We start from the raw sequence: 12,863 nt of genomic DNA, 5'->3' as shown, positions 1-12,863 counted from the left end.
TATTTCGAGGTTTGTGTGCTCAGGTTGTATGTAGTCACTGATGAAGCTGAAACCTGTTGATAAACAACACTCGTAGGCATGGGGCTCATTTAAATGCCTGAGTTGTAGTTGCACTTTTCTCACTTTGGCTGCAAAGCATGTAGGCCTTCCTCATCATCATCTTTTTTCTTTTTTTTTTTGTACCCTAGTCAGCGTGTGATTTCCATAACTCTGTGTGTGCAGAATCCCTTCACTTCGATTAGCTGAGTCACCTGAACTTGGCAGGGAGTCTTTGTATTAACAGACACGTCACGTCACAAGTTTCTTACTAAATACTTTTCCCCGAGTTAAAGGGATAGTTTAGATCTTTTGAAGTAAGGTTCTCTCAAAGGCTTCTGCACAAATAATATCTTACCTGTCGTAGATAACTCTTTAAATGATCTCAGTTTAGAGAAAAGGAGTCGTTCTGAATCTCAGACTGTTCATGGTGGGTCATTTTATCCACCTTTACACCGCTGTTAGTTTGAGCTGTGCTGGTATTTAAGCAGAAATATTGTATTCCTGCCAGATGTGCTCAAGCCAGCACAGAAAGCGCCACATCTGGCTTCTGCAGGCACTATTTGTGCTTGCAAATAACCACATAATTCTAAACAATCATGTAATGTAAAACCCGATGGCAGCGTGAAGGTTTCTAAAATGTCCTGTGCATGAACCGCAATGAAAGTTTTGAGATTGGAGTTGTTTTAAAAACCCCTGCTTGTCACTACTGTCAGAATTAAACTCTGAACTGAGGCCACTGAAAAATATACAACAGGTAAGATATTTATTGTTCATAAGCTTTTCACAGAACCTCACTTCAGACGATCTGAACTATCCCTTTAAAGCCAGCAGGAAATACATTTTTAACATTTAAGTGCAACAGAATGCTGTTTTTTTTTTCATGTTTAGCTCTTAGGATGCTTGAATGTCCCACTACAGTTAAGTATTCAGGTCAACCCGTGTGGTGAGGGGTTCTTTTTATGCATATTCTCTGCAAGTTAGTCACAGTTCTGATGTATTAGTGGTTCAAGACCTGACGTGCAGTTGTTGAACACTGTAGACCTTTAATCATTATGGCTCCAGACGCATACTGATGAAGATGAAGTCAAATGCATTTTGGGTAGATTTTAGCTTCCTCTTTACCCGTCTTCACCTCTCCCTCCTCACCTCCCCTTGTTGCTCTGCTGATAAAGAGCGTAAACAAGTTGGCGTGGACGTCACTTTGGCACCTCTTGTGACCCCCCAGTGCTACCCTAACTCCTTTTATAGGCTCCGCCACAGCTGCATTCCCCCACCTGTTCCGCAGAGCCAGAAATCTTGTCTCCCTTCCCCTTCTTCCCATGTCACTCGTAGTCCACACGACACCGCCATGAAAGCGCCAAAAGCTGTGGGAGCGTCTGCATGTTCCGTGTGGAATGCCATGTGGTTCCGACTGCTTTAAATGTACCATGTGGTTCCACTGAGAAGCAGCGTGTGAAAGAGTGCAGGTGTGAGAGTCAAATGTTGACGACGGGCCTCAAAGTATTTGGGCAGTGAATCATTTTCTGTGTTTTTTTGTTTTGTTTTGTTTTGTTTTTTTCTTTCAACATTAGATTTAAAATTAAAGGATACTTTTGTTGGTAAATTCCTACCTCTTAGTTACTTTTTAACCAAGTTCTGTTTAGTTCCACACAAACATTTTCTCTGATATGTGATAGGGCAAAGCAAACATTGGTAGACAAACAAAAGGAAAACACATGAATCCATTAAAAACCTCTCACAGAGATAATGTGCTTAAAGGTTGCATCACAATTAAAGTTAAAGTTGCCACTTTAGTTTTATAGTCGTGCTGCCATTCCACACCTAAAGGTGGATGCAAACATGAAACGACACAGAAATATGTCACTGTCACAATATTTGTGGGCTGTATTGTTTTAGATGTTAAAGAGTGGGTAAATGAGTGAGTGATTTGTATATTTTTATTTGGAGACATGGGATCCAATGCAGATGACATAATGTTCCCTGTTTGCAGGATATTAAAACAAGTGGCAGGAACAACGAGTCGTACGTTTTTGAACCACAAAAAAACACAGTTTTTCCTGAAGTAACAGGGTAGAAGTTACTGCAGTATGTTTGAACACTGGACAACTCTCTTGCATGTTTAAGTAACAGAACAGTTTCTTTTAGTTATTTATTGTTTTTACATCTTTAAAGAAAATCTTTGGCTATTTATTTTTTCTTTGAGTTGCATTTTTTTTGTTCGCTCAATGCAGTACATAAGCATAAACACAGAGTACACTGTTAGCTGCATGTACTTTAAAAAAAAAACACATCGGGTGGACTCAGGACCAACTAGATTTTAGTAATTGAGTAATTGCTCTCCTCTTGGGTTTCCAATAAAACCAAAGTGTTGTGCCGATATAGATAAATGACATTGGAAACGAAACACGAGGCCCAATAAGCATCGGCAGGGAGATGGTGTTTAGACTGCTTTTTTTTCACTGCAGGTTTTGATAATGTAGATTGTCTGATTTAGAGAAATAAGAGCTTCAGTTGAAGACTAAATCCCATAGCTCAGTGAGAGAGCCTTGTAATAGCACTGCATTAGATCTCCAGATCCTGAAGTGTATGTGGAGATTTGTTGTCTCTGTTTAATGCTCACTCTGTCTTCACAGCTGAGTCCAGAAGACTACAGGGAACAAGCCTACACATGCATGCCAGAGGAAGTGGATACTGATGTAAGATTAGTGTTGCACTCTTGCATGACACATAGCTCCATTCAGCTATAAAGAAGTGGTTTACAGCGGGGTTTTTTTTTTTTTTGTATTGTTTTGTCTTCAGACTAAACTTAGCAGGTTGTGCGAGCAGGATAAAGTGGTGAGGACACATGAGGAGAAACTTCAGCAGCTATACAGAGAGAAGGTGAAAAATGGAGCCGCTCGTAGTTGGATTTTTGCACACAAAACGTTGTTTAAAATGACGTCTTTTCTTTCAGCACACGCTGGAGACTGCGCTCCTGTCGGCCAGCCAGGAGATCGAGCTGGGCTCTGACGACCCGGCTGTGGTTCAGCAGAGAGACCTGCTGCAGAGCGGCCTCCTCAGCACCTGCAGGGAGCTGTCCAGAGTCACCGCTGTGAGTCACACGGCACATCCGTTCACTCTGCATGCGCGCTCAGGCTGGACGCTGAGATTTTCACTCCAAGGTGAGAGCTTTTGCCTCCTTGTGTTTGTCATTCACAAAGTATTTCTTTCACATCCAAAACCAGGAGTTGGAGCGGTCATGCAGGGAATATGACAGGTTGGAAGGAGATGTGACTTCAGCCAAGAGTAACTTGCTGGAGCAGCTGGAAGCACTGGGAAGCCCACAGGTAAGATTGGTTTTGGACATTTAACGAATTAATTGATTATGCAGAACCTATTCTGTTCAGAAACTGTTTTTTTTTTCCTTAAAAATTTAGTAGCAGAAACAGTTCTGGATTATTCAAACCTTTTTTCGAGGCCCTTTTTGACTTTAAGCAGGAATGATGCTCTGCTCCAGGACCCCTGGATGCTTACACCGAGAGTTAAATAAGAGCTTAAAGCTGCAGAGTGAGTGATTGATGACTGAAGTGCAGGCCTTAATGAAGTCAGTATTTTATCGAGTTCCTCATCTTAATAGAAGTGTAGAGACCAAGACGAACACTTCTAACAGTTATTTCTGGCTGAGCGTGAGTCAGAGCTAATGCTCATTCAGAACACCACCATTTTGTCAGGACATCCTCTTTTTTTTACAAACCTTTCATTTGCAAGGAGCTCATTAAAATGCTCTTCTAATTTTCTTCTTTCACCTGTTTGTGCATTCAAACCTAAACTTCTTTTTTCTTGTGGTTGCTACTGTTTTGAGGCATTTTTTTTCTCCCAGACAGAAGAAACTTAATCAGTGTCAGCGCTTACAGGACACATATGCAGACAGATACATTTTATTATAGCTGTTTACTTACCTTTAAGCACCATGTTCTGTCTTTTACTTGTTAATTTTACAAAACTACCCTCGGACCTAATATGGCGATCGTTCCTGTTTGTATTTATTCATTTTTTTTCCCCCCGACTTTATGTGCTCACAGACGGAGCCTCCCAGTCAGCAGCACGTTCGCATCCAAAAGGACCTGTGGAGGATTCAAGATGTGATGGAAGCTCTCAATAAAAACAAAGCTCAGAGAAATGTCGTCGATGGGATGGGTTTCTCTGGACCCAAAACCAACCTAAATAAGCTTAAAAACGAGGTGAAGTTCCTTTGGCTAAATATTTAACTTCTGAAGTCATTTATCAAAATGTCTAGGATTACTTCTTGGTAATATTTTTTTTCTTGAGAGACCATAAAATAGAAAACACTGGTAATTGTTAGATATAAATGTGTTAAAAGAATAGTTTAGTTTTGTTGCACTGGGGTTGTGTGAAGTAATTATCAGTAGTCAGCGTCTTACTTGCAGTAGACAGTTGTGAAAGTGATCACAGTTTGGAAAATCAGCGAGTGAGCCCTGTTCAGTGCCCAATCAGGAGCAGATTTCCACCATTGTAGCAGTTTGAACAAACGTGAAAACTCTCAGACATGGTTTCTTTTACACAAGTCAGTTTACAGAGGCTGCCAAACATATCTCGACAGTTGTGACTCACAGTCTAACCCCTAAATGACTACTATGAGACAAAAAACTAGTGATGAAGGAATCAAGGGTTGAAGATTTGAACGAGCCAGATTATACAGGAGAAAATTTATTGGCTAAAGAGAAGAAATGGCTCCCGGTTAACGCCAAGAAAATAGCAACAAAGTAGATAACTGTCTCATACAAAAGTGATGAGGTGGGAAATTACTTGATCTGTTATTCGCTCAGACAGAAAATGTTGAAGTTGTTGTTTGAGGTGGTAGAAATTTGCTCTTGAATGGGTCCAGTAGCTCTTTACCTTCAAGAGAATTTCTGTCTGATTACCCAAAGCAATAATTGCTCTGAATGTCGTCTGCTCCACTTCAAAAAACTGACTTGTTCCTCCTATCCAAACCCTTTTTAGTAATATGGATGATGATCTTCTAATCACTCAGCCAGTTTTGTCCTTTCATGCATGTTGGCCTCTGGGAAAATGTATCAGTCAAGCGGTAACAATATATGGAGCCTTCTCTCTGGCTAATCAGCTGGTCTGCTCCTCCTATGGGCCAAAACTCTTCTGCACCAGATGGCTGATGCCTGATCCTGCACGGTGGCACCATGTGTCGCCCAGCTTCATGTCCTGTAATGCCCTGTATAATCCCCAGGAGGAGGACTCGGTACCCCCGCGGCCGCCCCTACCCCATTCCTACGAGCCCAACCCCCCCGTCGCGCCCCCTCCGCCCTCCCATGCTGGTGTGTGCCCCTCGTCCCTCCACCGGCCGGAGAACAGGAAGGCCAATCACAGGAATAGCTCGCACAGCGTAAGCTCGTTGACCTGTTGGCCCCTTATGGTTGACCCTGAACCTCAGCTGCTTCATCACATGTCATAACCCACCGTCATGTGTTTGGAGTTTTTATTCGTTTGGATCATTTCTGCTTTTGTTCCACAAACTCCCATGACTCATTTTTTGTTTTGTTTTGTTTGCAAATTACTGAAGTCTTGCTTCTGTATTATTTTCTTTTTAATGGCATTGCTTTTTTTGTTTTTCCTGCATAAATAAAAAGTAATAAGTCATCATTTGTCCATGTTTTAATCCATATTTAAGTTTGAATGTGCTTTCCTGCTGCTTACTTTTAGTTTAAGTGACATTGTTTTCAGGTTGTACCTTTTGTTTTGATATTTCTGTGTTTTCTCAGTGTTTTAAAGTCATTTTGTTACCAAACCTTGCAGATTTTGTCCAAAACCCAGTATCCATGTGTTTTAACCTCTCACTCGTTTGGCAGGGTCCCGACTACAGGCTGTATAAGAGTGAACCAGAGCTCACCACAGTGGCCGAGGTGGATGAGAACAACGGAGAGGACCGATCTGAACACCCTTCTGACAGAGAACATGCTGGCAACAAAGGTGCGTTACAGTCAAATAGTGACATGATGATAAGTGATACGATGTCAGTTTCTTGTTAATATTGTAGTGCAGTTTTGCCTGATTGGCCTTAAAAATGATGTTTGAAAATTCCCACTTTTTTAATCTTTTTTTTGTTTCAGACTCAGTATTTCACTCAGCAAGTAGCAGAAAAATGCAGGGATTTATTTCACGTTTTCCCAATTTGCCATAGATTTATTTAATTGTCATTTTTAATTGTGTAGCATTGCATTAGTTGGAAAAAGAAGCACTGCTAAAATTTTTAAAGGCACCATTCGGTTTATACATTTACTCTCAGACAAACTGCTGTATGTATTGATATATGTGTGTGTGTGTTTTGTGTGTGTGTGTGTGTGTGTGTGTGTGTGTGTAAGAACAGGAGCTATTTTTAAGACAGTCCGTTTCTCACATGTAATTTTCAATTTTTATGCAAAACCACAACTTTAATTGTAATTATTTTTTAACTACAAAGAAACATGCCAGCTATTACTTTTGCTTGTCTTTATTTTACACTTTTTGCAACAGGGCACTCTCTAAAAGCAGATGAGTTATAAACATCATAAAATTCGTGTGGTTTGAATTTGATGAAACATGTTGCAGGTTTTACTGCTTTGCAGAGGAAGTACAGGTTTATGTGCTGATTTGTTTCAGTCTTGAATAAGAAGCTGGTAAAGAAAATGGATGGCTGGATAAAAATGAATCAGGAATTTGCTGTTTTAACTTCTTTATTTTATACTCCATTGCTGTGCAAGCTTGAATGACACGGTCCCCTCTTGTGTCCTTTTCTGGTCAGGCGGGTCTTACCCAGTCGGCATCGTCCCACCCAGAACCAAATCTCCAGTGCCTGAGTCTTCATCTATAGCATCTTATGTAACATTAAGAAAGACCAAGAAGCCTGACCCCAGGACGGCAAGTCACTGAAATATTTTTGTTTCAACCTATCAAGCAATAAAAAAGCAAAAAATAATTCTTATTTTGCTCTTATTTTCTTTCCCTTTTGTCTTGTTATTGTATCATTTCGACTCTGTGTGGACAGCTGTAAACTGGACACCTCCTAATTGTCTCAAATTGTATTTACTCCCTTTCTGAGTGTGACTGTGTTTACGTGTCCAGACTGTGACTCAGGCTCTCAGAAAATAGATGCCAAGCATTGTTTACACAGTTTTCAGCCCCAAAGACTATCATCTTACATATACTAACCATGTGATTAGTGGTACCACTCTGTAGGGTGTGTCCCATTTTTTAGCGTGTCTGCATGAGTTTCTGCTTTAAGAAAGATGAGTATATAATATAAATGAGCTGTATGTCACTTTGACGCTGCATCACCGGCCGAGTCCTTGGGTTCTCGAGTCTTAAATAACGAGTCCACATCTGCCAGTCCTCCAGCAGGGCACCAACCTGAAAATGAACATTGTCACATCTTCAGCTTCTCTTGTTCAGGCATTAACAAGACCCCCCTCCTTCCCCTCCAAAAGCCCTCTGAGCGCATCCATGTGTGTCAGCGGGAGCGTGTGAGCGCTCAGCTGTCAAGGGGTTTGGACTTTTGCTCGGTTCGGTTCAAAGAAAGCAAACTTTAATGAGCCGTTTAACAATCAGAAAAGTAAAGTTTTTATTGTTTTTTTTTTTTTTCTTTCCGTGTGTGCTGTGTTTGCAGAGACAGTTCCACTTGGTTGGGTTTAGAGCGTATTCAGCAGTACCTGGTGTTCACTGTGAATGCTGCGTTGTGTAATCTGACCTAACTGGAGCGTAACACCATTTGGATACACACTCGCGCTGAACACAAGAACTGGAGCTTTGCAAAATAAAAACTCACTATGGTAGCATTTGTGTCACAGTGCTGAATATTTTGACACAAGTTTTATCGTATTGTAAATTAGCTTTCTTTTTGACGCTTTAGCTTCAGATCATTCTCTTTTATTTTTGTTCTTATCAAATACAACTCAAAATTGTGTATTTTTCGTCTTTGTTTTTGCTTTAAAGTACATATTTTTAGTTGTTTATACTTATTTTTATAGGTGTAACCTAGTTTTTAATTTATTTTTTTCCCCTATCTTTTGCCAGGAGCGTCCACACAGTGCAGCGGAGCAGCAGCTGTGTGCTGCGGAGGGCAGCCGGCCCAGGATGAGTGTGGAGGAGCAGATGGAGAGGATCCGTCGCCACCAGCAAGGTACCCTCAGGGAGAAGAAAAGAGGACTCGGCGCTCGGGGTGGCAGCCTGGAGAACACGCCCTCTCGCAGTCAGTCATTCACCACTAAAGAAAATCATTTCCGCAGCAAGCAGGTACGAGATGACCAACACACCCAAGTCGTTCTAAAGTTAAATCTGTGTTAAATTTTTTTTTGCTTTTGTTTGTTTTACGCCTTTAGTTCCAAATGAGGCGCAGAGATGAGTTGATGACTTTTGACATCCAGGAGCTAGAGGCCTCTCTGAGGCACCAGGAGATGGTGAGGGAGCAGGAGACGCCTGCAGAGGAGATAGCTCGTCTCAAAGAGTCCTCGCAGACTGATCACTTCAACCTGGACCGAGAGGTAAGGCGCAGTCTGTGGAAGACTTGAAGCAACATAGTGTGAAAGGACACTATGTGAATAAACTGTATTAGAAAAGAAAACTCTGTGTATAAAGAATTGAAGTAGAAACAGCCCAAATAAAACAGCACCGATTCTAAGGAGCTTCCAGAGAAACTCATCATTACTTTTGGAAGCTGCTAAAACTTCCATGAAGCTTAACATTTGAATTGTTTTAATAACACATTTTCCTTTTATTCTTTGTATTTTTAACTTGGTAAAATAGGATTATTTGGAGTAAATAAGAAAAATCTAAATTGTGAAATTGATGTCTTATTTGTTGAAGCCACACTGTGGAGCACACATTATACAACAACATGCTTTCTGTTTGTTTCTGCTAAAACAAAGCAAACTTGAACCAAAAACCCCCCTGTATTGTACAATAATAATCTTAGTTCATTTGTAGGATATATAGCTACTTGTTTTCATTTTATTTGTGAAGTGCAGAGTAATTCATTATTATAAAACCAACATTTTGTGGCTGATTATTCTGTTTCAGCTCTCTGTGCCCGACAAAGTGCTGATTCCTGAGCGTTACATTGAATCAGACCCCGAGGAACCCTTAAGTCCTGAGCAGGAGGCTGACAAGCAGAGGAAAGTTGACCGCATTAAAGCCCTTATAGCAAAAAACAGGTAAACATCACCATGGACGTGTGTCGTCAGGCCTTGGATGTAAGAAAAAGATGCTTTAGTGACTAAAAACTGTTGAATTTTCCTTCAGATGTCATGAATGAGGTTTTATTTAGAGAAGGGGGCGGGTATTCCAGAAAGCGTGGTTTCGCCACATCTCTGAGTTTGTAAACCCTGCCCTGAGTTTTCTGTTTGAGGAAAACAGCTAAGTGAACTCAGCCCGTCACCACGGTAACGGTAAACCTGCTCGCTGGCAGGTTTACGGAAAAAAAAACGAGTTTCTGCTGGTCTCCTCCCATCTGAAGCAGCTGTTCATTTTTAACCAATCTGACTGATACAGAATACTACAGATACTTTCCCACCTAAATTGGATTTGCTCTCATTAACAAATTATTTTTTTTGTTTGAATGGTATCGCTTTTAATTAAACTCGCTCGTTCGTCTCAGTAACATTCTCCAACCACACACATCCAAACTCACACCTCAGACGTGCCGCTCTCATCAGAACAAAGTCTGTTCATCACGCTGAGCGAGAACTCGCCGAAGTTCATTTGCTGAGTAAAACGTTTTCACAGTCACAACAAAATAAAGACAAATAATTCACATTTATTTGCTCTTCTTTGCAGCAGGTTGAATTAAAATATCAACCTTTGACCTGTAAAAGCCCACCCATCTGAACTGGTGTTCCAGTAAAAGAATTTTGGTCCACTTCTCTAATTTTTTGGGAATTTCCTTTTCGCTTTTTTGATAGTCTTGAAGAGATGCTGCCCATACAGCTGCAATGGTGATAACAGATTAATCTTCAGAGATTAAATAGTGTTCATTAGGATTTAGTGGTTATTATATCTGGCCGGAGGCAGGTAGGGAAATAAAATGTAGAATTTTTTTACACTTTACAAGTTATTTAAAGAATAAACTACTATTATTATCAACCTGTTGTCATCTACTCTCCTTTTTTGTTTTATTTAAGCAGCATCTGCACTCAGAAATGATTAACTAAAGGAATCTCATTTCACAGACAAGCAGACTAAGCCAATTTAATTTATTTAATAATACTGCTAACAAAGTCGAATAAATAATAAAAAAAACCATTTGTAGTAGACTTAAGAGCTCAGCTGATCTGTGATGTCATCATTGTGCGCCTCCATTCAGCTGTGAAGATTCTTTAGTGTGTTTGGCATTTGGAAATTGCTGCACACTTGTTTTATTTTTTTCCTTCTGCGGTTACCATGGTGAATCGAGGTATCAGATCTCTACCGAGGATGGCTTTTTCTTGCTCACGTGGACGCCCTGAGGACAATCTGAGTTATTTAACCTCAGTGCAATCAGCCTTTCTGGAACCAAAAGCCTGGAGTTTCCACACTCTTAGAAAGTTTATGGATAATCTCAGAGTCTGTTGAACTTCCTGTCTGGAATACTCCACAGGGCTGAGTTCAGGTTGAAGCAGGACATTATCATAGGAAGCTAACACAGTTGGCTCTACTTCTGCACATCATCATGTTAAATGTGCAGACAAATTCTCCAAGCCGCCGTGGACATTTTATCCTAAAAGGCAGCCCCCTTTTCAGTGTATTTAAAAAAAAACAATGCTCGCTGGTAATTATGTTTCTAAAATGCATTCGAACGAAGCCCTGCGGCGTTTAACACGGACTCCTCACACACTTATGTTTCTCCTAGTATGCCGAACGTGCTGCCCAGTTTGGCTTTAAGCCCGGAAGATGAGAACGAAGAGGAGGTTACCGTACAGGAGAAGGAGAAGATGATTAATATCTCCTACGAGCTGGCAGCAGAGGCCTCCAAACGCAGCAAGCTGGTAGCAGGTACATCTCCGGAGGCCGAGCGGAGAGAAGGTGGAGGATCATAATCAAAGAAATGCATGGCCTTAGAAACAAACAGTAGCTGCTTCCACTGCGTATGTGCTGAGCAATTTATTTTTCTTAACACACTCAGTAAGTTCTCAGTTAAATCTATTGATATCAAGTTTTGTTTCTGTCACTTAGTGATTAGTACCTGATCTCATTAGCTTTTTTTTTGTTTGTTTTTCTCATCTGTTTGTGCCTGTGTGTTCAACATGTTGCTATTCTGTTGCAGTGAGAAGCCTGTCGTCCTCTTCCCCACCCCTTCCACAGTCTCCCACCACACCCCCTCAGCTCACTGACGGCTCTCACTTCATGTGTGTGTAGTAGCAACAGTAAGGCCTTCATCATCCTGTTTTGTTCACTTTCATATGGCTGTGGTGCTCTTTTTTTTTTGTTTTTTTTTGTCTCCTGTCGAGTTAAAAGAAACATGATGAAGGGAGTGTGCTGTGTTGCTATAGACTTGTGTTCACATGCTGTCTCTATTAACATGACTCAACTAAATATTCGTTTTTTTGGTCAGTTGTCTTGAAGAACCGAGGCTTTGCAGTGAATTTAAACTGGATGTTTTGTCCTCCAGCACAGGCTCTGGCCTCAGTGAAGACCTACACATGAAGGGAACAGCGGGGAGGGCGTGAAGTTCCTCCTGAGGACCTCCTCCTAGGAGATCAGCCAAGGACTTGGTCTACAGAAAAGTGAAACTGCCTACTCCATCTTCACAGGGCTTAACCTTTGACTTCTGTACACTCACTGTGACGTCTAAAGTTCTGATGCCACTATGAACTTGTGTTTTGTTGGGTTTTTTTGAGGTGGCATCTTCATCTTTTATTCGTTTTTTTAATGCCCCACTTAGGGGATGCAACGCTCTCGGCGTCTCACTGTTATTGGTGCCGTTTCAGCTTTTACAAGTTTTTTTTTTTTTTTTTTTTAATTTTGTTTTTATTATTTATACGGTTCTATTAGGTTTTTGTTGGAGTGTGTGCCGGTGTACATATGAGAGACTAACAGACTGAGTTCTTTCCCGCACGTCTAAAGGCCTGCAACGGAACATTTTAGGTCGTGTCACATTTTCCACTTTTGTTTCAACACCTGTTCAAAAATGTTCTAAGATATGTCTGTATTTTTTTAGTCCACTCAAATCTTTAATATTTAATTCAGTTTGTCTCATGGATATTAATAACTAACTAACCTGTCATATTTATCCATTATTGTAAAAAAAAAATATTTGTCTAGATTGAAGAGTTAATAAGAGATATAGATCCCTCCATTATAAGAAAAGGAGGGGTCACTTTATTATTGCAGTCTAAGAATATTTGTAATTTCTTATATTTCTGGTTTTACTTATTTAAAGATTAGATCCTCGGTCATTGACACATTGCTGCCAATAAATATATGAATGTTCTGACTTGAGTCACTCTTCACTGTCCTTTTCTTAATGACTGAAAGATATATTTGAACTGAGAGAAGGAAACATTTTTTCAAAGCCTAAAAGTATCTATAGTAGGTTTAAAGCCCTGGAGCGAAATAAATAGAATTTGCATGTGTAAAAAGCAATAAAATGAAGCCTTTGTAAATTCAAGATATTTTTGTGTGTGTGTACAAAGTGTAATTATCAGAGGTTTACTGTGTATATAATGTACATGGTACATCTATATGAGAGGATATGTCCAGCATATAGTTACGGACCAGATTCGATTTGCAAATGTTCATATCCCATCTGTTTTATATCATGTTAAATAAACGTTGCTGTTTCTAACATCTGGTTGCGTTTTGTT

The 12,863-nt window shown here is 40.3% G+C and overlaps 1 protein-coding gene across 22 annotated transcripts in view; it reads left to right on the top strand.

Moving 5' to 3' along the window:
- The window catches only part of plekha5 (pleckstrin homology domain containing, family A member 5), a 78,534-nt gene extending 65,688 nt beyond the window's left edge, over nucleotides 1–12,846 (top strand). For 6 of the 22 annotated variants that reach the window (XM_037978137.1, XM_037978127.1, XM_037978136.1 and 3 more), the window contains 14 exons: nucleotides 2,673–2,735; nucleotides 2,839–2,919; nucleotides 2,993–3,130; nucleotides 3,264–3,365; nucleotides 4,101–4,259; nucleotides 5,282–5,437; nucleotides 5,901–6,021; nucleotides 6,833–6,948; nucleotides 8,101–8,319; nucleotides 8,406–8,567; nucleotides 9,103–9,236; nucleotides 10,910–11,082; nucleotides 11,324–11,405; nucleotides 11,669–12,846. In XM_037978137.1, coding sequence (XP_037834065.1) covers nucleotides 2,673–2,735; nucleotides 2,839–2,919; nucleotides 2,993–3,130; nucleotides 3,264–3,365; nucleotides 4,101–4,259; nucleotides 5,282–5,437; nucleotides 5,901–6,021; nucleotides 6,833–6,948; nucleotides 8,101–8,319; nucleotides 8,406–8,567; nucleotides 9,103–9,236; nucleotides 10,910–11,082; nucleotides 11,324–11,405; nucleotides 11,669–11,726 — 1,764 coding nt within the window. In that variant the 3' untranslated portion in view covers nucleotides 11,727–12,846. Of the gene's footprint in view, nucleotides 1–2,672; nucleotides 2,736–2,838; nucleotides 2,920–2,992; nucleotides 3,131–3,263; nucleotides 3,366–4,100; nucleotides 4,260–5,281; nucleotides 5,438–5,900; nucleotides 6,022–6,832; nucleotides 6,949–8,100; nucleotides 8,320–8,405; nucleotides 8,568–9,102; nucleotides 9,237–10,909; nucleotides 11,083–11,323 lie in introns of all 22 variants that reach the window. The other 16 variants (XM_025003606.2, XM_025003605.2, XM_037978140.1 and 13 more) reach the window with 11 other exon arrangements.
- Nucleotides 12,847–12,863: the final 17 nt, after the last annotated feature.

The sequence above is a fragment of the Kryptolebias marmoratus genome, linkage group LG11, assembly GCF_001649575.2.
Source record: "Kryptolebias marmoratus isolate JLee-2015 linkage group LG11, ASM164957v2, whole genome shotgun sequence".
Taxonomy (NCBI): domain Eukaryota; kingdom Metazoa; phylum Chordata; class Actinopteri; order Cyprinodontiformes; family Rivulidae; genus Kryptolebias; species Kryptolebias marmoratus.
This window is presented reverse-complemented; position numbering and strand designations above follow the sequence as displayed.